Raw genomic sequence first — 25,403 nt, 5'->3', positions numbered from 1 at the left:
GAGGCACTTTCAGAAAAATGGGGTGCATGGTCGAGTCACCAGAAGAAAGCCATTACTGTGCAAATATCACACAGTATGTCGCCTACAATACGCAAAACAGCACAGAAACAAGCGTCCAAACTTCTGGAACAAGGTAATTTGGAGGGATGAGACCAAAATCAAACGTTTTCACCACAACCATAAACGTTACATTTGGAGTGGTGTCAACAAGGCCTAGGATGAAAGAAACACCATTCCTACTGTAAAGCATGGAAGTCTATTGCTGATAATATGGGGATGTGTGAGCTACAAAGGCACAGGAAACTTGGTCAAAGTTGAAGCAAAGATGAATGCAGCACGTTATCAGCAAGTAATAGAGGCAAATTTCCACTCATCAGCCCGGAAGCTGCGCATGGGTCGTACTTGGATGTACCAACATAACAATGATCAAAAACACAAGGCCAAGTTGACCTGTTATTGGATCCAGCAGAACAGAGTGAAGGTTCTGGAGTGGCCATCTGTTATGATCCGGAACCATGGAAGACCACCATAAATCATTGGTAAAAGGTGACAAGAGCATTGGCAACTAATCTGGCCGCCATCCCCTTACTAACTATCAACACTAGAAGCAGCCGAGGGGTGAACTAACATCCTGTGCACCGCAAACCCAGCCAGAGAACTAGCTATCCTAAAGGAAGGAAAGATGAATAACTCTCTGCCTCAGAAAATAGATAAAGAATAGCAAGCCCCCCACATTCAAAGACTGCGGTGATATAGGAAAACACAATACACAGATGATAGGATTAGCAAAAGGTGAGGCCCTACTGACTAAATAGGACAGGATAGGAAAGGGACTGATGGTGGTCAGAGAAAAACCCTACAAAAATCCAAAAACCTGATAATACAAAAAGGCCCTCAGATTGCTAGATCTGAACTCCGTCCTATACCAGGCACTCTTGTCAAACCAATGAACAGAAAGCAGGAACCATTACAAATTCAAGAAGCAACAAACACATGGACTAATAGGAGCAATACTCCAAACATAGCTGCAGGGAGCTTCCCAGCTAAGCAACTGAGAGAGAAGATCCCTGCATGCAAATAAACTGACAAACTCAGATAAGAGCAAAAAGAACCAAACAACAAATAAAGAGCAAAGCACTTATCTGGAGTACATGTGGTCTGGAGCAGGATGAAGCAAGCTGGTGAACAAAGAACTGACATCCGGCAAAGCCTGCTAGCAGACCAGGGTTGAAATAAGCAGAGAGTTAGCAATGGAAACGCCCATTGCTCAACACACCTGGTCTCTGTCCAAACCATTCCTGGCCACAAGAGGGAGCTTCACAGCAGCAAAAGCATAACTGACATTCACAGCAGCCATCTCAGTCTCCTGACCTCAATCTCACTGAGCTACTTTGGGGAGTCCTCAAGTGTGCACTTTATGCAAGAAAGCCCAGGAATGTATAGAAACTGGAGGCTGTTTGCCAAGAAGAATGGGCAGCTTTACTATCTGCAAAAATAAAGAGCCTCATCCACAACTTCCACAAAAGACTTCAAGCTGTCATTGATATTAGAGGGGCAATACACGGTATTACGAACTGGAGTATGTGAACTGTTGATCAGGGTCATTTGGATGCTTTTGGTTGTCATTATGATTTAAAAAGAGAAAATACAGTAGTTTGTCAATAAATGGCTTCACCCAAACATTAACCATGAGTGGGAAAAAAGTTTTTGTATTATCATTCATATTCTCTGAGAAAAGGCCAAGAAAGCAAAAAAATCTGCTGGGGTATGTAAACTTTTGAGCACAACTGTAACATAGAGCCAGGTGCTTCCGATGTTTTGTTGGATAGTAGTCAGACTGAAAATATGATCGTCTGACAGAGCCCTTATTGCCTTTTTAGTCTTTCTCTATCTTCTCCCTTGACTGTATAAGAATATATCAGAGTGCACATGGACATCATTCAAGTCAAGTCCGATGTTTTGCATGCACCCATTAACTTGAATTGGTGTGAGTCCGATTTACGCTGCCAATCGTAGCATGTAACAATTTTTTTATCATGCTGGATCGTCATGAGTTGGCACTGTCCCATAGTATAACATTGCAGTGAGTGTTATCCAATAAAACATCAGAGAGCACTCATCCAAGTTATACGCAAATGTTAGAGAACCCTTATAGGAACCAAACAACTTAACTTTTTCTTCACCTTTTGTATACTGTGACATAAAAATATACAGAAATGTACAGATGTAGCTCTATGTACCTTTATAATCTGCTTCTGAGGTCACTGCTTGCAATTCTATCTTCAACGATATGGGATGTGGCTTACTAGAATAGCTGTTGCCTACAGACATGAAGGTTCTAACTTTGAGTTTTTGGGCTGAGCAGAGAATTGTTATTAAATTTATGCTCATTCGGTGAGATTCTGGCCCTACACGAGGAGGAGGAGGAGCTACCTAGCCAGTGACGGCAGTGACAGGAAGTCAGGATAAAAGCTCTGACTGCCGGGGCAGCAGGACTGAGCCCTCAAATCAACACAGCTCCAATGGTTGGGAGCTATGATACCAATGCATTACAGTAAACAAACAAAAGGAGATTATGATGTAAAGCCCAGAGGCTTCAGAGGAGAAAAAAGATGGTAGCCATAGGGGGATTCTACAGGCCCACAAATGCCATGACAACCTATTTGCACCCCATGTTTGATAGGGGCATTCAAATAGTTAAATTGCACTTAAAGGCAGCTGCTTTCTATGTGACATATCCACATCTACCGAGTATGGTGCAGACTTGCTCCTGAACCAGCGCTGTCTATGGAGATCCTATATAGAATATACTATTGAATGCACAGCTTGTTATATATTGACATTATTATGCACATAGGTAACGAAAGTTTGAATTTTCTAAATATGTTATGAGATATTTATCAGAGGCAGATTACATTATTTCTCTTGTAGAAACCTTATGCTTGAGAGACACGAGAAATATTTTGAAATTGATTGCGGAACAATTAAACATAACAGAAAAGAATGTATTTTGGAGTATCCTTGAATGATGATTAGAGATGAGTAGGCACTAAATTGGTCGGGTGCTCGTTACTCGAGCCGAGCAGGTCTGACCTTTTTTCAGTATTCAACTCGAGTAATCACTATAATGGAAGTCAGTGATCGGGCAGCTCTCTGCCCATATACAGGCAGCCATAAACAGAGAATTTCCAACAGGAAGGAGGGTGTTTTTTTTCTTTTGACACACTACAACTGAAAATGTAGTTTTACCCCCAGTGAGAGCCATTCTGGGACTGTGAATGGGTCTCTCTGGGGTGCCTGCACACATCATACAGTGAAGCAGGCCTGTGCATCTTGGTCATTGTTTTATGGACGAAACAACAGAAGACCCGTGATACTCGGCTAATCACTGAGAGTACCCGAGTACACAGATGCTCGATCGAGTAATGAGCAGTGCCGAGCATGCTCGTCAATCACTAATGATGATGTTTTGTTTTAATTCAGACTTTTTTTTTTTACAAGCCTATATGTAGGGATTTATAAACAGTGACGTTTAGAGTCTTGTAGTTTGCCCCAGTAGTACTGTATTTCTATAGGACTCATTTCATGGGATGTAACAATATTGTGGTATTTGCAGCCTGAATACATGACTCTCCAGTTATTAAACTCAGAGTTTGGGGGTGAAGACACTGGTTCAACTCCTAATTTATCAAGGCATAAACCAATAAACACATCCTCCAGGTGTACCCATTTAACATTTGGAAAGATTTTGATTATTTTGTGGGAGAGGTCACCTGAGAGCACGTATCCAGTCCCAGAACAAAAAGAAGGATATTTTTCTTCAGGATATTCATCTGGTGAGACATACCACTTGCTATTTACATTTCGAATGGGTGAACCATTAACCATTAAACATCCTGTGAAATAATCTTTTCTTGCTGTTTGATTTGGTTGGAGAAGCTTGTTGACTAAATTGTCAGTATTAACAAACATGTCGCTGTCTGTCTTCATTATATATAAAGCGTGGGGACAGTATGTGGTTATCCAGTTCAAACCCATCAGTACCTTAATGGTGAGGTTTCTGTATGTGTCCAGGTAATCCTGTTGGATAATGTCATGAAATACTTGACTTTCTTCTAAAAGAGCATTTTCCTCTTCATTATTCATGTTGGGGTCTTTACCGAGGAAAAATAACCTAAGTATATTGACTCCTGGCAGAAAATCTTCTCTTCCCCATGTTTTTCTTATGGCCATACGAGCTTTTAGCTGCCATCTTTGCACAGTTATAAGCAGAACTAAAAATGGAACATGTTCCTTGCATTTATCAGGCTCATTGATAATATACTCATATTGTGTTTTGTCTACATTGTCAGCCATTTTAGCCATAGTTATTGTAGTAGATGAAGGATTTCTTGATTCATTTTGTGATTGTTCAATGTTGAAGTCATTCACTTTTCCTGTATCATTTTTTTGAAAGTTCCATGACAATTTAAAAATCCCACTTTGCAAATGACCAGGACTTACTAAACTCAGTGCATACCAAATAGAATTACTTAAAATCAGCAGAGTCAAAGTGAGAAGAACCAAAATAAAGAACAATTGCAGTTTAACAGTCTTCTTACTGCAGTGTGACTGTTTAAAAAAAGCCTTCCTGAAATAATTCATATTGCAATTCTTGACTTCTATTCTTTTGAACACACCATCTGAAAAACAAGAAAGAAATATCATATCAATATCACATGATATAACCAGTCACAGTCGTAGAGGTCGCAACTGCAACCAGGTCTGGGGGTGGAGGGGCCACACCAACCAACCCCCCAGCTACTTCAGCTGAATGTGCATCCAAGGACATACATCTAGATGCAATACATTGCTGTGCAGAGGCACATCGGTTCACTACAGTGCAAAAAATATCGGCAGCCAAAAAGAGGCCAGCAGCTGACGTGAGCGTGTCCGTGACTGGGGAAGCATGGCACTGCATCAACTACAGAGGAGGACACTGTGTGACATGGGAACCAGGGAAGATGAGCATAATGTTTTTGTTATTTTATGTGTCAGAAGCAGAATATACTAGGATGGCAGACATATTTACCGGGATGCGACCCAAGATGGGGATAATATATACCAGCATAAGGACATACATGCCAGGATGGGGGACATATTTATCAAGGTGCAGAAAGGTTGAGGACATATATGCCAGAATTCGGGACATATTTACCAGGAAGGGGCCAAGGATGGGGGACATATTTAACAGGATGGGGGAGATATTTAACAGGATGGGGGGGAATATGTACTAGAATGGGGGACATATTTACCAGGAAGGAGCCCAGGAAGGGAGAAATGAGAAATATCTATCAGGATGGGTGGCATACATACCAGGATGAGGAACAGATTTACCAGGATGGGTACATATTTACCAGGAAGGGGCCTAGGATGGGGGATTTTAGTACAAGATGGGGGATATTATTAGCTAATGAAGGGAGTGGGGCAACACATGTCTTTATAGGATTTAGAAAGCAACAAGGGCACATACATCTGACCAACATGTGGGGGTTAGGTCCAAATTTTTCACCGAGGCCCATCGGACTCTAGTTACGCCACTGGCTATAAAACCCTCAATTAGTAAGGCTAGGGCCACCCAGGAAAGTTGCTTGTGCAACAGAAACTTAATATTAAATATTTCTGCTGCTTTCTTGTGATTTACTGTCATGCAATAATTTGCAGTTTCATGCAAATTATATAGAAATCTAAGGCAAAAATGTGATAAAAATACAACATGTTTGTGTTTTTTGCTACAGTTGTTTGACAGTCAGATGCTGTTAATATTTAGAAAAGTTATGGCAACTACTAAAGGCAATAAAATTAGCTTGTGATGTCAGATTGTGCCTTCTTGTAAAAAAAATGACAGTCAGGGCACATAGTGTACTGAAATATAAATGTCAGTCAATTTGTAGCTACAATAACAAGTTGCAGACAAGTCACACATATATTTGGGGTTTTAAGACTTGTCTAAAGGGCCATTTACATGCTGCGACATCGCTAATGATATATCGTCGGGATCACTGTGTTTGTGACGCACATCCGGCATCGTTAGCGACGTCGCAGCGTGTAACACATATGAGCGACCTTAAACGATCGCAAAAGAGGAAAAAATTGTTGGTATGTGAGACGTTGTTCACTTACCAAAAATCGTTGCCTATTCAGTAGCGACGTTGTTTGTCGTACCTGCGGCAGCACACTTCGCTATGTACCTTGTACCTGCTGCCGGCCGCATTGAGGAAGGAAGGAGGTAGGCGGGATGTTCATCCTGCTCATCTCCGCCCCTCCGCTTCTATTGGATGGATGCCGTGTGACGTCGCTGTGACGCCGTACGAACCGCCCCATTAGAAAGGAGGCGGTTCGCCGGCCACAGCGACATCGCAGGGAAGGTAAGTCCGTGTGACAGGTGTAAGCGATGTTGTGCGCAGCGATTTGCCCGTGATGCACAACCGATGGGGGCGGGTACGCACGCTAGCAATATCGATAGCAATATCGCAGCGTGTAAAGTACCCTTAAGAGTTACTATTATGTGACATATGTCACCATGTAGACCTAGCATTACATTTACTTAAGCTTTACTAACATGAAGAAACATTATTAGTGGTTTCACTTTAAAGGTTCTACTGGTTGAACTTCAGAAGCAGCTTAGACTGGGTAAGCTGCTGTGTTTCTATAAGGCTGGTTTAACAGTGCGTTTTTACCTACAGTATGTTCAGTAATCCCGTCAGAGCTTCCGACCGAACCCCCTTGCAAAACGTGTTTTGGACGCATGCGCCGACAGAGTGCCATTGAATATAATGGAGCAGACTACATCTGGGAGTCAATCTGCAGAAAGCATATACGCCCAAAAATAGTGAAAGACAGAGCATACGCTGACTCCGTCTGCTCCGGAGCTCAACAGGACTAGTGAACATAGGTAAAAACGCAATGTGAAGGGGCCCTAACGTTCATAGAAATTATCTTGCTGTGCTATGTTGTCTAGATGCCTTACTAGTAGAGTTGAGCGCGGTTCGTGGTTCGTGGTTCTCCAGTTCGCGGTTCGAGTGATTTTGAGGGGTGTTCTAGATAGAACTAGAACTCGAGCTTTTTGCTAAAAGTTTGTTAGCTCGAGTTACGTTCGAGAACCGTTCTCGATCAGCCAAAAGCCAAGCTAATTAATAGCTGGCTTTTCGCTGTAATAGTGTAAGTCACTCTGTGACTCACACTATTATGAAATTTCAGCGTATAGTGTGCGGGGACTGCGCGTTCAGATCACTGCTGTATGAATAATGGCGATCGTCATTTTTTTTTTTTCTTTTCTTCCTTCCCTAAGCGCGCGTGTAGTGAGGCGGGCCAGCATGTCACCCAATCACAGACACACACACAGCTAAGTGGACTTTTTGCCAGACAAGCAAGGGCATGTGTCATAGGCTGTCCATGTCACATGTCCCTGCGTTATAAAAACGGGTATCTGCCCATCTGGACGCCATTATCTGCCTTCTGCGTCTGGGTGTCAGTCACCGCTGGCGCAGCTCCTGTTGCCGATCCTGCTGTGTACACTCTACACACAGCGCTATACAGAATAAGGATAGATGTTTCTTTCAGCCCTTTTAAGGGCTAATTACAGCAGGCTCGGAGCCATAGGTGACAGTCAGATCCGTGGAAATCGATTTTAACAGCTACAGATAACAGCGTCTGTGTAGCTAAGCTCAGGGACTTCCTTGCTGCATTTCACCAATAAGAGGGATAGAAAGTGAGGCTTCCTTTCCTCTACACTGACCCACAACCCGGCCACTGTACCCTCCTGCCCTTTTTAGCAAAGCCATTTTAATTGCAGAGTGCTGCCAGTTAGTGGCATCCTAAAAGTGGCTGTTGGACTTCCATTAGTGTCCCACTGGTGCCAAGCTATTTGCAGCACCTCTGCATTGCACCCTCAAGCTTATTGTTACTAAAGGCCCTGTCACACACACAGATAAATCTGTGGCAGATCTGTGGTTGCAGTGAAATTGTGGAGAATCAGTGTCAGGTTTGTGGCTGTTTTCAAATGGAACAATATGTACATGATTTCACTGCAACCACAGATCTGCCAAAGATTTATCTCTGTGTGTGACAGGGCCTTTAGTCATTATAATTGCAAACACTGAGGAAACCTAGTGGCATCCAAAAAGTGGCTGTTGGACTTCATTAGTGTCCCACTGGTGCCAAGCAATTTGCAGCACCTCTGCATTGCACCGTCAAACTCATTTTTACTAAGCTATTAGAATAGCAAACTGTAATGCCAGTTTAAGGGCCATAGTTGCATTGTCAGGGATAGTTATTGTTGTTTATTCTGCTGTCAATAAAGGTAGACCACCGCTAAAATCACCTCTCAATTTTTACTACCACATTTTAAGTGCACAATCTTGTTGCAATCAAAATGAGTGGCAAAATGACAGATGCTGGTGGAAAGGGGAACAGGCGTGTTGGCAAAGGAAAAAAAGGGTTTGTCCGTGGGGAAGTTGGCAAAGCTCCATTAACATCTGCTGAAGATAGGCCATCTTCCAGCAAAAGTAAGATGTCTACTACTTACCGTGCACAATCCAATGTGCTCCCTTTTTTACAGACACGAACAACTGGAACAAAGGTAGATGATGGCCAAAAAAAGAAAATGCTTGAATGGAGCTCAAGTGGTCCAACAAGTGCCCTCTCCGCCACCTCAACTACCGCATCCAAAAAACACCAGTCCTCTGAGTTGTCATCCCAATCACACTTGCTTTCTACCAGCTCTCAAGTCTCCATCCGCCCTGCACAGTATGGTGGAACAGAGATGGCTGAGTCTGCAGAGCTGTTCAGTCACACTATAGCCTGGGAATCAGAGGTCTGCTCCCAAGCTACAGTGAGTACAGACCAGGAAATGGTCTGCAGTGACGCCCAGAACCTTTGTGACTCAGATTCAGGCCGTGATGACCAGGTTTCTGAGCATAATGTTGACCCTTATTCCCAAACTGTAACACCTGTTGTAATAGACAATGAGAAACATACTGATGATGATAAGACGCAGATACCAGATTGGGATGACAACTTAAATATTCGTTCAGGGCAGGAAGAGGCTCAGTCTGAGGGTGAGGGGAGTGCAAACACAGCGCTTGATGAGGAAGTTCTAGATCCCACCTACTGTCAACCCACAGTCAGGCACTCGAGGAGGTCAATGGAGGCGGTGAAGGAGGATGCAACTGACGACGAAGTTACCTTGCGCCTTCCTGGACAGAGGAGGAGTACTGGAAGCACGTCTACAACTGCATCCTCAGCCACCACTCTGCCTCTGAGCACTAGTCAGGGTGGCTCAGCAGGTCTCATGTCCTCTAAGCCTTGCCTAACCTGGTCCTTTTTTGACCTTACAAAGGATCGCCCAAATCATGTGATCTGTAAAATTTGTCGGGAATCTTAGTAGAGGCAAAAACCTCAGCAGTTTGACAACTTCTTCCATGAATCGTCACATGAATAAATATCATATGTCCCAGTGGGAAGCTCATCGTGCTGCAATGCGGCCTAGCGGAGCGGACCATCCACTGCCTGCCCCTTCCAGTGCATCCACGCGCTCTTCATCTTCTAGGACTGTGGGGACAGCTGTCACACCTGGTTTTCCATGCACAACTTCCACCACTGTAACCGCAACAGGCAGTTTGCTTGGTAGGTCGTCATTTGGTTTGGAAGGGGAAACAAGTGCGTGTGTACAGCTCTCTCAGACATCGATAGCATCAACGTTGGATGAAGGCAACATCATATCTACGTCTGCACTTTCCTCACAAACCTGCATTTTTCCAGGGACACCCTACTCACCACCGTCTACACACAGCAGCCAGATCTCTGTCCCTTAGTTGTGGACTAATAAAAGGCCATTTCCTGCGACCCAAGACAAATCTAAGCGATTGACTTTATCCCTCTGTAAGCTCTTGGCTACCGAAATGCTGCCTTTCTGCCTGGTGGACACACAGGATTTTAGAGACCTTATGTCTGTCGCTGCACCCCAGTACCAGATGCCCAGTCACCACTACTTCTCTAAGAAAGGTGTGCCTGCACTACCCCAGCATGTCGCACACAACATCACCGCTTCCTTGAGAAACTCTGTGTGTGAACGGGTGCATTTCACCACCGATACTTGGAACAGTAAGCATGGACAGGGACGTTACATGTCGCTGACTGGGCACTGGGTAACTATGGTGATAGATGGTGAAGGGTCTGCTGCACAAGTCTTGCCATTCCCACGACTTGGGCGTCAATCCTCTGTCTGTCCAAGTTCCTCCACTGCTTCTGCCTCCTCAACCTCGTCTGGGTCCTCCACCTCCGCCCAAGCCTGCCTGGTCAGGCCACCAGCGTTGTAACTGCGCAGAAGGAATCACGCACCCCTCATTACTATGCTGGAAGCAGAGCGCAACGGCATCAGGCGGTCTTTATCTTGAAATGTCTTGGAAATAAGAGTCACACAGCGGCTGAGTTGTGGCCAGCTATGGAGACTGAGTTTGGTAAATGGTTGTCTCCACTCAACCTGCAGCCTGGTAAGGCCGTGTGCGACAATGCTGCAAACCTGGGTGCGGCCCTTCGCCTGGGCAAGATGACACACGTGCCTTGTATGGCTCACATGTTGAACCTTGTTGTCCAGCAAATTTTAACACACTATCCAGGCCTAGATGGCCTTCTGAACAGGGCACGAAAACTGTCTGCTCACTTCTGCCGTTCAACCGCCGCAGCTGAGCGACTTGCATCGCTCCAGAAGTCTTTCTGCCTGCCGTTTCATCGCCTGAAATGCGATGTGCCGACACGCTGGAATTCGACTTTCCACATGTTACAGCGACTGTGGCAGCACCGCCGAGCCCTGGTGCAATACGTCATGACGTATAGCCTGGGCCAACGAGATGCAGAGGTAGGGCAGATAACCCTGATGATGTGGTCTCAGATTAAGGACCTATGCACCCTTCTGCACAGTTTCGACATGGTGACGAATATGTTTAGCGCTGACAATGACATTATCAGCATGACAATTCCAGTCATTTACATGCTGGAGCACACGGTAAACACTATTCGGAGTCAGGGGGTGGGACAACAGGAAGGGGAGGAACTACAGGAGGATTCATATGCGCAAGGGACAACAACCTCACCGAGGTCCAGACGTTCATCACCAAGTCGGCAAGCATGGGACCATGGGGGACAGGGATCAACAAGGGCACATGGTAGCAGGCGAAATGTTGAGGAAGGTGCAGGAGAACATGAAGAAATGGAGGACGAATTGTCCATGGACATGGAAGACTCAGCGGATGAGGGAGACCTTGGTCAAATTTCAGTTGAAAGAGGTTGGGGGGAGATGTCAGAGGAAGAAAGAACGGTTAGCACATCTATGCCACAAACACAGCGTGGACTTGGTCCGCATGGCTGCGCAAGACACATGAGCGCCTTCTTGCTGCACTACCTCCAACATGACCCTTGTATTGTCAAAATTAGAAGTGATGATGACTACTGGCTTGCCACACTATTAGATCCCCGGTAAAAGTCCAAATTTTGTGACATAATTCCAGCCATAGAAAGGGACGCACGTATGCAGGAGTATCAGCAAAAGCTGTTACTCGATCTTAATTCGGCTTTTCCACCAAACAACCGTGGTGCACAGAGTGAATCTCCCAGTTGTAACTTGACAAACATGGGATGGTCTCGTCATCTTCAACAGTCTACCCGTACCAGCAGCACCGTATCTGGTGCTGGTAACAGCAATTTTATTGACTCTCTTCATAATTTTTTTAGACCATCCTTTGCAAGGCCACCAGAGACAACAAGTCTGACACATAGTCAACGGCTGGAGAGGATGATACAGGAGTATCTCCAAATGAACATCGATGCCATGACTTTGCAAATGGAGCCTTGCTCATTTTGGGCTTGAAATCTTGAAAAATTGCCTGAGCTCTCCAGTTACGCCTTGGAGATCTTGTCGTGTCCAGCTGCCAGCGTTGTCTAAGAACGTGTCTTCAGTGCTGCTGGGTGTGAGCTGACAGATAAGCGCACGCGTCTGTCCAGTGACAATGTGGACAGAATAACGTTCATCAAAATGAACAAGTCATGGATCAACAAGGAATTTACTACCCCTGTGTCATCCTGGGGAGAGTAAATGCTTGTGGATTTGGAATGTGCTTGATGCAAATCAAAACATCTTGTTTGCAACTAGGGCACAAGTGCTGCCACTGGTGGGGTGTGTGTGTGGCCCAATTTTTGGAAAAAAGGGAGACTCCGCTTGGAATAACCCTTGCTTACAGTGTTTCTAAGAATGATCCAAGATGAACAGATCTGGGATCAGGAAAGACTTTGCTACCTACCCCGGTGTCATCCTGGGGACGGTTAAGGATGGCGTATTTTTGAATGTGCTTGATGCAAATTTACCTGTGAAGTGTACAACTAGGGCACAAGTGCTGCCACTGATGTGGTGTCTGTGTGGCCCAATTTTTGGAAAAAAAGGGAGACTCTGCTAAGAGTAACCCCTGCTGTGTTTTTTAAAAGGAGCCAAGATGAACAAGTCATGTTTCAGCAAAGACTTTACTACCTACCCCGGTGTCATCGTGGGGACGGTTAAGGATGGCGTGTTTTTGAATGTGCTTGATGCAAATCTACATGTGAAGTGTACAACTGGGCCACAAGTGCTGCCACTGAAGGGGTGGGTGTCTGTGTGGCCCAATTTTTGGAAAAAAGGGAGACTCCGCTTTGAGTCACCTTGCGGTGTTTTACATCATTTTAGAAGGGCATGCCATGCCTATATCTGTGTCTCCTCCTCTTTTTCCTTGTCCAGCTCTTTTGTTTTCGCATGAGTATATGTCCTTGTCACTTTCCCATGTGTTTGTGTTGTGTTGTGAGTTGTTTGTCACCTTTTGGACACCTTTGAGGGTGTTTTCTAGGTGTCTTTATGTGTTTGATTGCCTCCCATTGTTTCCTATGGGTTCGAGTGGTTCGCCGAACCGAACTCGAACCAGACCTCGGTTCGGCGAACCGAGCTCGAGCCGAACCGCGACCGGTTCGCTCATCTCTACTTACTAGCCACTTTGTAGCAGGGGGTGCACAACTTTTTCAGGTCCCAGTGTCATTTTGTCAGCTGGAGCCAAGAAGGCTGAGAGGCTAAGACCTCAACAAACTCATAACTAATCATCTCATGTAATGAAAAACCAAACTCAGGTATATAAAACAGAATTATCTTTATTTGGTGATATAATAACCAAATCTTATCTTTTAGTAGATGGTGGTCGGTCACAGCATAAAATATTAAGATAAAACCACAGAAATAAAGCACAGTAAATCAGTACAAAGCATTATGCCACAGCCGGACTTCCAGCGCAGGTAGCGTTCATACCAAAAACAATCAATGCTGTTAAATTGATGGTTACTGTGACTTAATACAACAGCTATGAAAGGTATATATGAAAGACAAAGGGAGGGAGGGTGGTGGTCTGTTTGTTGTGTCTCTCAGTAATCACACTCAGTGCAGATCTTCAGGCTTTTTATTAGGTGGTATTGTCAGCCATTGCATCTCTCTGCTGCCTGCACTCTTTCTCCAGTACCAGCAAGTACCTACTTGCTTGTGGTGAACACATACAAGTAGTGAGACCCCTAGAGGCCATACAGCATATACATATTGCTACATCCTTTCTCTTTAAACAAGAACAATCAAACTTAATAAACAACAGTTAATCTGACCAAGTAAAAGATAATTACAATATATACAGTTAGATATAGTCCTTGAGGTGCGCAGGCTTTCTGATCATTCTGCCCACCCTAGTAACATAACAAGAGTCAATGTCCACCTCTGGTAGTTGTTCTGATTCTGGAAATGTGCCTTCTGATATTGCCTATCTCTGGTTAACAGTCTCACCCTGATGGTCAGCAGTCACTGTTGGTACTTGGCTTGGACTTGCTGCCTCGTTATCTTGGGTATCAGGATATTGTTCAAAAGGCCATGAATCATCTTGTTCTTGTGTTTTGCTCAAATATCTCCTATTTCTCCTTAGGCTTCTTCCGTCTTCTGTTACAATTTTGTAGGACCGAGGTCCTAGTTTCTGGACAACCTTTGCCTTTTGCCAGTGTTTGTCGTATTTGCTGCTTGGCTGCAGCCGTATGTTGTCATTCCTCTGGAGATCTGGCAGATCCTTTGCAGATTTATTGTAATAGAAAGCTTGCCTATCTTGACTTTTCTTTAGCTGAGCTTTGATGTTTCCCACCAACTTTGGCTTTAACAGATGACTAGCGGTTGGTATGAGTGTCTTTGTACGTCTACTCATGAGCCTCTGTGCCGGACTGCTGTCTATGCCTTGGGTGGGTGTGTTTCTATGATCCAGTATAGACAGATATACATCAGTACCTGCCTGTTTTGCTTTTTTTAGGAGTCTTTTGGCTGTTTTTACTGCGGACTCTGCTTTGCCATTACTCTGTGGATATCTTGGAGAAGACGTCTGGTGTTCAAATTCCCATCTCTTGCTGAAAGTTTTAAACTCTTCTGAAGTAAACTAAGCAGCATTGTCAGAGAACACGATATCTGGAATGCCATACCTGGCAAAATGGGCCTTGAGTTTTTTAATCACTGTTCTCGCCCTTGTGTCCTGTAACAGATCAATCTCCTGAAAGCTAGATAAATAGTCCACTGTAATCAGGTATTCTTTGTCATTCCATGTGAACACATCTGTTCCAATTTTTGACTAAGGCCTCTGTGGAATTTCATGAGGTTGCAATGTCTCCTTCTGTTGCTTATCACTGCAGGATGCACATATTTCACATTGTGCTATATAGTTTTTAATGTGGTCATTCATTCCTGGCCAATAAATAGATTCTCTTGCTCGCCGTAGACATCCTTCCCTGCCTACGTGAGAAGAGTACAGTGTTTCCAGTATGTCTCTTCTGAGTGCTTCTGGTATAACAGCTCTGTCTCCTTTAAAGATGATTCCTTTCTGCACTGACAGTTCATCTCTTATGTGGAAGAATGGAGAAACTTCGCTAGGTGCATGCTGCTTGTATTTTGGCCAGCCCTGCAAGATGGCAGTCTTTAAGATCTGGAGTATTTTATCCTTCTCTGTACAAGTCTGTATTTGCTTAAACTTGTCTTTTGACACTGCCAGATAGTCACACATATTGATGGTTTCAATTTCATTCTCCTCATGATTTGTGACAGGTAGGTATGCTCTGCTTAGAGTATCTGCAATCAGTAAGTCTCTTCCTGGACAGTAACAGATGTCAAAATCGTATTTCTGAAGTCGTAACAGCATGCGCTGTAGTCTCTTTGGGGCATTTAGTAGTGGTTTCTTTGTAATGCTCTCCAATGGCTTGTGATCAGACTGCACTGTTACTCGTCGACCATAGGTGTACTGGTGAAACTTCTCCATCCCAAAAACCACAGCCAGTAACTCCTTCTCAATCTGAGCATATCCCTGCTCTGTTGTTGATAGGGCTCTGCTTGCAAACGTGATTGGCTGTTTGTTCTACATTAGTGTAGCTCCAAGGCCTTTTTCTGAAGCATCACATTGTACCACCACTTCTTGATCTGGTTCGAAATACTTCAGGGTTGCTGCATCTGCAATAGCCTTCTTTACTGACCGGAAAGCAGTTTCCTGGTGTTCTGTCCATTCCCAGAGCACATCTTTGTGGGTTAGCTGTCTCAGTGGCTCACACATATCTGACAGATGCTTGCAAAATTTGGAGAAATAATTTACCATGCCCAGAAATTGTACTCCACACACATCAGTTGGGGTTGGCAAATCTTGAATTGCTCTCACCTTTTCTGGATCCACTTTTGCACCATTTGAGGTCAGAAGATGTCCAATATATGCAACTTCTGTCATTTTCAGTTTGAATTTGTCCAAGTTCAGCTTTATTTGTTTTGCTCTACATCGGTCCAAAAATTGTATCATCTTCTGATCATGATCCTTGTTTGCAGATTCCATATCTTCACCTTCTTCCACTATAAGGATATCATCTGCTATTGTTTTTACTCCAGGAAGTCCTTCCAAAGCCTGCATCAATTTCTGCTGGAACATCTCCGGAGCAGATTTTAGTCCCATGGGCAGTCTCAGCCATTTATAGCGTCCAAATGGTGAAGAAAATGTTGTCAATAAACTTGATTCTTCAGTCAGTTCCACATGCCAGAATCCATTTTTGACATCACATACAGAAAATATTTTAGCCTTTGATAGATCTGGGAGAACATCGTCCAATGTTATTATTATTATTATTATTATTGTTTATTTATAGAGCACCATTGATTCCATGGTGCTGTACATGAGGGGGTTACATACAGAATACATGTACACGTTACAATAGACAGACTAGCACAGGGGGAAGAGGGCCCTGCCCTTGCGGGCTTACATCCTAAAGGATTTTGGGGAGGAGACAGTAGGTGGGGTGTAGGTGGGGCGGCAGCTCCGCACGGTGGTGGGGCGGCAGCTCCGCACGGTGGTGGGGCGGCAGCTCCGCACGGTGGTGGGGCGGCAGCTCCGCACGGTGGTGGGGCGGCAGCTCCGCACGGTGGTGGGGCGGCAGCTCCGCACGGTGGTGGGGCGGCAGCTCCGCACGGTGGTGGGGCGGCAGTTCCGCACGGTGGTGGGGCGGCAGCTCCGCACGGTGGTGGGGCGGCAGCTCCGCACGGGGGTGGGGCGGCAGCTCCGCACGGTGGTGGGGCGGCAGCTCCGCACGGGGGTGAAGCAGTGAGGTCATTGAAGGTTATAGGCATTTCTGAACAGATGAGTCTTTAGGTTCCGTTTGAAGCTTGCGAGTGTAGTAGATAGTCTGACGTGTTGAGGCAGTGAGTTCCAGGAGACTGGGGATGCTCGGGAGAAGTCTTGGAGTCGGTTGCATGAGGAGCGAATGAGAGAGGAGGATAGAAGGAGATCTTGGGAGGACCGGAGGTTACGTTTTGGAGTGTAGCGAGAGATTAGTTCAGAGATATTAGCAAACAGCATAGACAGGTCCACACTGTGACACCAGACACTGACAGTGCAAAGGACATTACATGGCTACAGCTGCGACCTGCAACAGAGAATGTCAATGTAATCAGGCAGCCAGTAGTCAAGGATGCCAAACAGCTCTATGCAACCTTCCTGTTGGATGAGAAGCCCATTAGATTTCAGCTGGATTGTGGAGCAAGCTGCAATGTAATTCCAAGTGCTGTCCTGAACAAGCAGGTTTCCATTGAGCCAACGGACAAGGTACTGGTGATGTACAACAAAAGTGTTCTGAAACCTATGGGGACATGTAAGCTCAAAATACGGAACCCATGTAACAGGAAAAGTTACAGAGCTGAATTTACCATGCTGCATGGTGGGAACCATGTACCAATACTGGGAGTAAAAGCAGTACAGGCAATGGACTTAATAACAGTACAGTCTCAGAACATTATGTCTGTTGAAGTTTCCCAGGATATACCAAATCCCAAACTAAATGCAGAGCGCAATTTGGACTTTTAAAAAATAAAAATGGAGTATGCTGATTTATTTGGCATCGGGTAATGATTTCTTTTCAGCGGCTTGTTGCGTGGCTTCAGATCAATGCATGTTCTTAGCTTGCCTGATGGTTTCTGCACTATGACCAAACTGCTGATCCAATCTGTGCTCTTCTGGACTGGTGCTATCATGCCTCTTTTCTGTAAATCTTGTAGCTCTACTTTCAGTGGTTGCATTAAAGCTACAGGCACTCTTCTTGTAGGTAATCTGATAGGCTGCACGGTTTTATCAATTTCTAGACTGTATTTACCTTCAAAACACCCATCACCTTCAAATAAATCAGCATACTCCATTTTTATTTTTTAAAAGTCCAAATTGCGCTCTGCATTTAGTTTGGGATTTGGTATATCCTGGGAAACTTCAACAGACATAATGTTCTGAGACTGTACTGTTATTAAGTCCATTGCCTGTACTGCTTTTACTCCCAGTATTGGTACATGGTTCCCACCATGCAGCATGGTAAATTCAGCTCTGTAACTTTTCCTGTTACATGGGTTCCGTATTTTGAGCTTACATGTCCCCATAGGTTTCAGAACACTTTTGTTGTACATCACCAGTACCTTGTCCGTTGGCTCAATGGAAACCTGCTTGTTCAGGACAGCACTTGGAATTACATTGCAGCTTGCTCCACAATCCAGCTGAAATCTAATGGGCTTCTCATCCAACAGGAAGGTTGCATAGAGCTGTTTGGCATCCTTGACTACTGGCTGCCTGATTACATTGACATTCTCTGTTGCAGGTCGCAGCTGTAGCCATGTAATGTCCTTTGCACTGTCAGTGTCTGGTGTCACAGTGTGGACCTGTCTATGCTGTTTGCTAATTCCCAGCCTGCAGACAGATGAGAAATGATTTTTCTTGCCACATAACCTGCAGGTTTCGCCATATGCTGCACACTTGGTCTTGTCCAGACCTGGGCAAGGGGTGGCCCGCGGGCCACATCCGGCCCGCCTACTCTCTGTGACCGGCCCGCCTGGCTCCAGGCGTCCTTGCTGGCCGGTCACTGATGAGGGCAATCTGACCTGTTGTCCGGAGCTCCAGGCTCCGGGCGGCCCGTGGTCAGATTGCCCTCATCACACGCTGCGTACCGGCAAGGAACAGAAGACAGATACTGCAGCACCGCACAGTGCAGCAGCGGAACGCAGGAATCTGTCCTCTGTTTCCTGCCGGCACTTTCTCTGTGACACACACGCGCGCGCCCTGATGTCGTCAGTACGGCGCGCGTGTGTGTCATTTGAAAAGTTCCCGCCCCGGCAGGAGAAGAAGATGCAGCAGCCGGAGCGCGTACGGAGAGAGGAAGCAGCTCAGCGGGGAGCCGTACAAGAGAAGAAGGATGTCAGCGGGAGCCCGTACGGAGGTGTCTGAGGAGGGAAAGGTGAGTGGTGACTAAGTAACCAGAGGGGACAATGGGGGGAGTGGAGGGGAGGGGGGAGTAACTGGTGAGTAATATTTGGGGGGAGTGATGTAGTATATGGCAATGTAGTTTTACAGGTGTAGTATATAGGGGTCTAGTGATGTATATGTGGATGTAGTGATGTATATTACAGGAGTATATAGCAGTGTAGTGATGTATATTACAGGTGTATATGGGGGTGCAGTGATGTATATTACAGGAGTATATAGCAGTGTAGTGATGTATATTACAGGTGTATATGGGGGTGCAGTGATGTATATTACAAGTGTATATAGGGGTGTAGTGATGTATATTACAGGTGTATATGGGGGTGCAGTGATGTATATTACAAGTGTATATAGGGGTGTAGTGATGTATATTACAGGTGTATATGGGGGTGCAGTGATGTATATTACAGGTGTATATGGGGGTGCAGTGATGTATATTACAGGTGTATATGGGGGTGTAGTGATGTATATTACAGGTGTATATAGGGGTGTAGTGATGTATATTACAGGTGTATATAGGGGTGTAGTGATGTATATTACAGGTGTATATGGGGGTGTAGTGATGTATATTACAGGTGTATATGGGGGTGCAGTGATGTATATTACAGGTGTATATGGGGGTGCAGTGATGTATATTACAGGTGTATATGGGGGTGTAGTGATGTATATTACAGGTGTATATAGGGGTGTAGTGATGTATATTACAGGTGTATATGGGGGTGCAGTGATGTATATTACAGGTATATATGGGGGTGCAGTGATGTATATTACAGGTGTATATGGGGGTGCAGTGATGTATATTACAGGTGTATATGGGGGTGCAGTGATGTATATTACAGGTGTATATGGGGGTGCAGTGATGTATATTACAGGTGTATATAGGGGTGTAGTGATGTATATTACAGGTGTATATGGGGGTGCAGTGATGTATATTACAGGTGTATATGGGGGTGTAGTGATGTATATTACAGGTGTATATAGGGGTGTAGTGATGTATATTACAGGTGTATATGGGGGTGCAGTGATGTATATTACAGGTGTATATGGGGGTGCAGTGATGTATATTACAGGTGTATATGGGGGTGCAGTGATGTATATTACAGGTGTATATAGGGGTGTAGTGATGTACATTACAGGTGTATATAGGGGTGTAATGATGTATATTACAGGTGTATATGGGGGTGTAGTGATGTATATTACAGGTGTATATGGGGGTGCAGTGATGTATATTACAGGTGTATATGGGGGTGCAGTGATGTACATTACAGGTGTATATGGGGGTGTAGTGATGTATATTACAGGTGTATATGGGGGTGTAGTGATGTATATTACAGGTGTATATGGGGGTGTAGTGATGTATATTACAGGTGTATATGGGGGTGCAGTGATGTATATTACAGGTGTATATGGGGGTGCAGTGATGTATATTACAGGTGTATATAGGGGTGCAGTGATGTATATTACAGGTGTATATAGGGGTGTAGTGATGTATATTACAGGTGTATATGGGGGTGCAGTGATGTATATTACAGGTGTATATGGGGGTGCAGTGATGTATATTACAGGTGTATATGGGGGTGCAGTGATGTATATTACAGGTGTATATGGTGGTGCAGTGATGTATATTACAGGTGTATATGGGGGTGCAGTGATGTATATTACAGGTGTATATGGGGGTGCAGTGATGTATATTACAGGTGTATATGGGGGTGTAGTGATGTAGTATATGGGGATTGTTTGTGTATATATGTATATAGCGTGTGCGTGTGTGTATGTATGTGTGCGTGCGTGCAGAGAGAAAAGCCCGTAACTGCGAGTGGTACTGGAGTTACATCGGGTACCACGTGCTCTCTCCCCGCCCCCTGCAGCGCCATACCGCCATTACAGGGCCTGATTGCGTTTCTCCGGTACCTGTTTGCATACATGTGACAGGTACCGGAGAAAACACGAGTCTGTGAAATAAAAAGATTTTCCATATTTACCTGCTTTCTTCAGCTCTGCTGCCTCCCGCTCCTGACCACTGCTCATTCATTGATTATTCACCGCACTCAGGACCTGGAAGCCGGAGCATCGCGATGACAGCACCGGGCACAGCACCGTTGAGGACATCACCGCAGGGACAGGTGAGTATTCTGCAAGCACAGTGACCTCCAGGAGGTCATCAGCGTTTCCAATGAACTTTGATGACCATCCTGCGACACCCACGCTACAGCTTCATGGGTTCATCAGAGTTCATTGGGAACTGTGACGATTCCCCGAGATGCTCCGGCTTCCAGGTTCTCAACATACACACACACCTGTACACTCACCCAGCGATGCGGTCCCCAGCGCTGTCCCTGCTTCCAGCTGCTCACGGCAGTGAATATTCAGTGAGTATAATTACCAGCGATAAGGAGCGGGAGGCAGCAGAGCCAGAGACAGCAGCGCTGGAGTTAGGTAAATATAGAAAATCTTTTTATTAAAAAGACCCGTGTTTTCTCTGGTATTTGTCACACTGATGTCACACAGATCACATCAGTGTGCGGTCCGTGTGACACCTGTGCTGCCAGAGAAAAAAAGGACATGTGTGCGTGCAGGGCCACGAGGGGTCACACAGTCCGTAACTTACTGTTTGTATATGAAGGGATAGTATATATGCTATATACAGTATTGGGTAAAACTGAGTTAATTATATTAGTCCGGCCCTCTAAAACCATCCCAATTTCTCATGCGGCCCCATGGGAAAATTAATTGCCCACCCCTGGTCTTGTCTCTTTCATGTCTCTTACCACAATATTTGCAGTGGATCATGCTTATAGGGGAGCTTGGTCTTGTCTTTAGTTTCATAGATACTGCATGTACCTCATCATCATCATTATTATCTCTGGTGCCTGCCATCATCTTCAGGCTGCGCTTTGTCAGCTCTGCAGCCCTGCAGATTTGCATGCATCTCTCTAAGGTCAGCTCTTCGTCTCTAAGTAACCTTTCTCTGAGGCGAGTATCCATAATGCCACATACAATTCTGTCTCTTATGAGGCTATCTCTGATTTCCCCAAAGCCACACGTTGCAGTTAATGTCCTCAGCTCTGTCACATATCTGTCTACATTTTCACCATCCGCCTGCTGTCTTGTGAAAAACTTGTATCTCTCCACAGTCTCATTTCTCTTGGGGTCACAGTGCTTATCAAATGCCTCCACAATCTCTGCTAGGACGAGGTGGTCTGTGTCAGGCAGTAAGGTCTGGGCTAGTTCTCTACCTTTTTCCCCAATTAAGTAATAAAACAGCTTTACTTTACGTTTGTCATCACTGGTGGCCACTGTCAGATCCACATACAGAGAAAACTCCTCTTTCCAGTGTCTCCATGTCTGGGATAGATTACATGATGAGACATCCAGTTTCTGAGGGGGCTTCAGACCAGTCTCCATCTTGTATAATGACAGGAAATCTGTACTCACAGTTGCTATGATGTTCTGTACAGTCCCAGTCTCACACACAAGCTCTGAGGATTTGCAGGTGTGTCACATGGAGGTTCTGTGCCCAGCTGCCACCATGTTCTGTTTGCTGTGTCTCTCAGTAATCACACTCAGTGCAGATCTTCAGGCTCTTTATTAGGTGGTATTATCAGCCATTACATCTCTCTGCTGCCTGCACTCTGTCTCCAGTGCCAGCGAGTTCTCACTTGCTTGTGGTGAACACATACAAGTAGTGAGACCCCTAGAGGCCCCTAGAGGCCATACAGCATATACATATTGCTACAGGTGGGACAGCAAGTCTCCAGGTCTCACAAAGGGGGAAGCAATGGAAGCTGGGTAATGGGTGATCGTTTTCACACTGCAGCTGGAATTGCTCGCCAGTTCAGCACTGAACAGAGTTAGGATCTGTCTTGTCATACAGTGTCATAACGTTTAAGAGCATTTGGACTGAAAGCCCACTCTATAGTGACCAAACCTTTCATTTTCAGAAATAATCAAAAGGCTAGACTCATCTTTGGTGAGGAGCATGTTGTGTGGACAGAGGAAAAGTGTCCACAGTTAATTTTAGTGATGAAATAAAGTTTAATTTATTTGGGTCTGATGGGAACCATTATGTTCAGACTGAACCCAAAGTGTGTTAAGAAGCCAGTGAAAGGTGGTGGAGGAAGTGTCATGGTTTGGGGACTGTTTATTGCAGCAGGAGTTGGACCTCTCATACAGCTACATGGCAGAGTGAATGCAAGTGTGCATGAGAATTTTCTTCAACAACAGGTGTTCCTTACATACGATCATCACTCAATCACCCAGCATTTTTCATGCAGGATAATGCTCCTGTCACACGGCAAAACAGGTAAAGCAGTTCCTTGAAACATAAAACATTGAAACAATGATCTGGCCGCAGCCCAAAGTCCTGATCTAAACTCAATAGAAAACCTCTGAAGAATCCTTATGACCAAGAAACCCACAACAGTCAAAGAACTCTGGGAGAGACTGGAAGAAGAGTGGACCAAAACCACACCAGACCGATGTGAGAGACTAGTGATGTCCTGTGGCCATACATGTGCTGAAGTTGTTCAAAGCAACATCCTGTACACTTTCTACTCATTGGTGACTGTTGTCACCTTCAGAAAATTTACTTATAATCTTTTTCTATGCTAAAGTTATTGTTGTTCTCTAATTATGATCATCATATTTTGGGGAAAATAAAGGTTTTATGTTGATAAACTTTGGATCTTCTGTAAAACACTGTTCTAGTGGCATGGTGCATCCCTTACAAAAAAAACCTTCAAATGTTGATTGGTTGGTGATATCAACTTCCTGTTTGTGGCTCATTAGTATATGGGAGGGGGGAAACATTTCAAGATGGTTGGTGACCATGGTGGCCATTTTGAAGTCAGCCATTTTGGATCCAACTTTATTTTATCCTATGGGAAGAGGGTCATGTAACACACAAGGAGAGACGGAAGCAGCCGGCACTCATTGGCATCCAAGTAACGGATTTATTCAAGCAATTTCATGCCAAAAGGGTACAGGTGGTGGGGGAGGGTGAGGACAGGTCACAATGCCGGACGACGGCGAGCCGTTTCGCACCTTTGTGCTTCCACGGGTCCAGTCACAAAGGTGCGAAATGGCTCGCCGTCTTCCGGCGTTGTGACCTGTCCTTACTCTCCCCCACCACCTGTACCCTTTTGGCATGAAGTTGCTTGAATACATCCATTACTTGGATGCCGATGAGTGCCACCTGCGTCCGTCTCTCCTTGGATCTTCCACATGGTCTACGCCCTAGGACGTGCACCTGGATTTTCTGCTTTTTAGCAATGAGCTTACAGCAACAGCTTGCTTTGGATTAGCGGTGCCCAGTTATTTTTCTCTCACTCTTGCTACTCAATCATGTAACACATCAAACGTATTGAGAATTTCACAAGAAAAACAATGGTGTTCACCACCACATTATGGGTGTCAGGTCTGTGTATTCCTACTTGAACAGTGTCCTGGAAAGTGGATTGGTCATCGTGGGCCAGTTTACTGGCCACTAAGGTCTCCCGATCTGACCCCTTTAGACTTTTACCTTTGGGGTCATCTGAAGGCAATTGTCTATGCTGTGAAGATACACGATGTGCAGCATCTGAAACAACAGATACTGGAAGCCTGTGTTAGCATCTCTTCTGCGGTGTTGCTATCAGTGCGTTGAGAGTGGGAGAAGAGGGTTGCATTGACAATCCAACAATGGGCAGCACTTTGAACACATTTTATAGGAGGTCATAAAATTGTAAATAACTAATGAACGAATAAAGTTATGTTAAAACCAAGCACACCATTCTTTTTTTTTTTGTTGTGAAATTCTCAATAAGGTTGATGTGTTACATGACCCTCTTCCTATTGGACAAAATAAAGTTGGATCCAAAATGGACGACTTCAAAATGACCGCCATGGTAACCACCCATCTTGAAAAGTTTCCCCCTTTCCATATACCCATATACTAATGAGCCACAAACAGAAAATTAATATAATCAACCATTCCCATTTTATTTATATGTATCCATATAAATGGCCCACCCTGTAGATAACATTATTTCTGAAAAAAAGCAAATGATCATACATTGTTCTCTAATTTTGATATCCAGTGTATATGATAAGATATAAAGTAATATTATGTAGGAAAGCAATGATAAGTGTAGGAATGCATAGGATATAGTGTATTGTATACGTTTTTTGAAAAAAAAAAAAAAGGCTGGAGTCTTTTTAGCACAAAATAAAAATACAACATTTTATTAATAAAGTTAAAAGCATTTTGTGTAAAATCAGTAAATAACTTCAGATGAAAAATGTTTTGTGAGAAAAAAAAGACTCCAGTCTTTTCTTTTCAAAAAAATGCTCTGAAAGAGTAAGCACTGTAATGTATTTCCATACTGGGACCCTAATTTGCTGTATTGTATACATGTAGCACTGCGACATAAGAGTATAACATAGGATGTTGATAAGATAGGTTGCTCGGCAACAGAATGCAGAGCAAATGACAGTTGGCAGTTGTGATTAGCCCATAGCCCATAGGGAAGAGCTGGT

At 44.6% G+C, this 25,403-nt stretch overlaps 1 protein-coding gene across 2 annotated transcripts in view; it reads right to left on the bottom strand.

Moving 5' to 3' along the window:
• Window positions 1–1,698: 1,698 nt before the first annotated feature.
• LOC142249301 (beta-1,3-galactosyltransferase 1-like) overlaps window positions 1,699–25,403 on the bottom strand; it is a 237,218-nt gene continuing 213,513 nt past the window's right edge. For both annotated transcript variants that reach the window (XM_075320936.1, XM_075320937.1), the window contains one exon: window positions 1,699–4,682. In XM_075320936.1, coding sequence (XP_075177051.1) covers window positions 3,517–4,682 — 1,166 coding nt within the window. In that variant the 3' untranslated portion in view covers window positions 1,699–3,516. The remainder of the gene's footprint in view (window positions 4,683–25,403) is intronic.

The sequence above is a fragment of the Anomaloglossus baeobatrachus genome, chromosome 8, assembly GCF_048569485.1.
Source record: "Anomaloglossus baeobatrachus isolate aAnoBae1 chromosome 8, aAnoBae1.hap1, whole genome shotgun sequence".
Taxonomy (NCBI): Eukaryota; Metazoa; Chordata; class Amphibia; order Anura; family Aromobatidae; genus Anomaloglossus; species Anomaloglossus baeobatrachus.
Note: the sequence above shows the minus strand (reverse complement) of the source record. Positions and strands in the feature narration are given on the sequence as shown.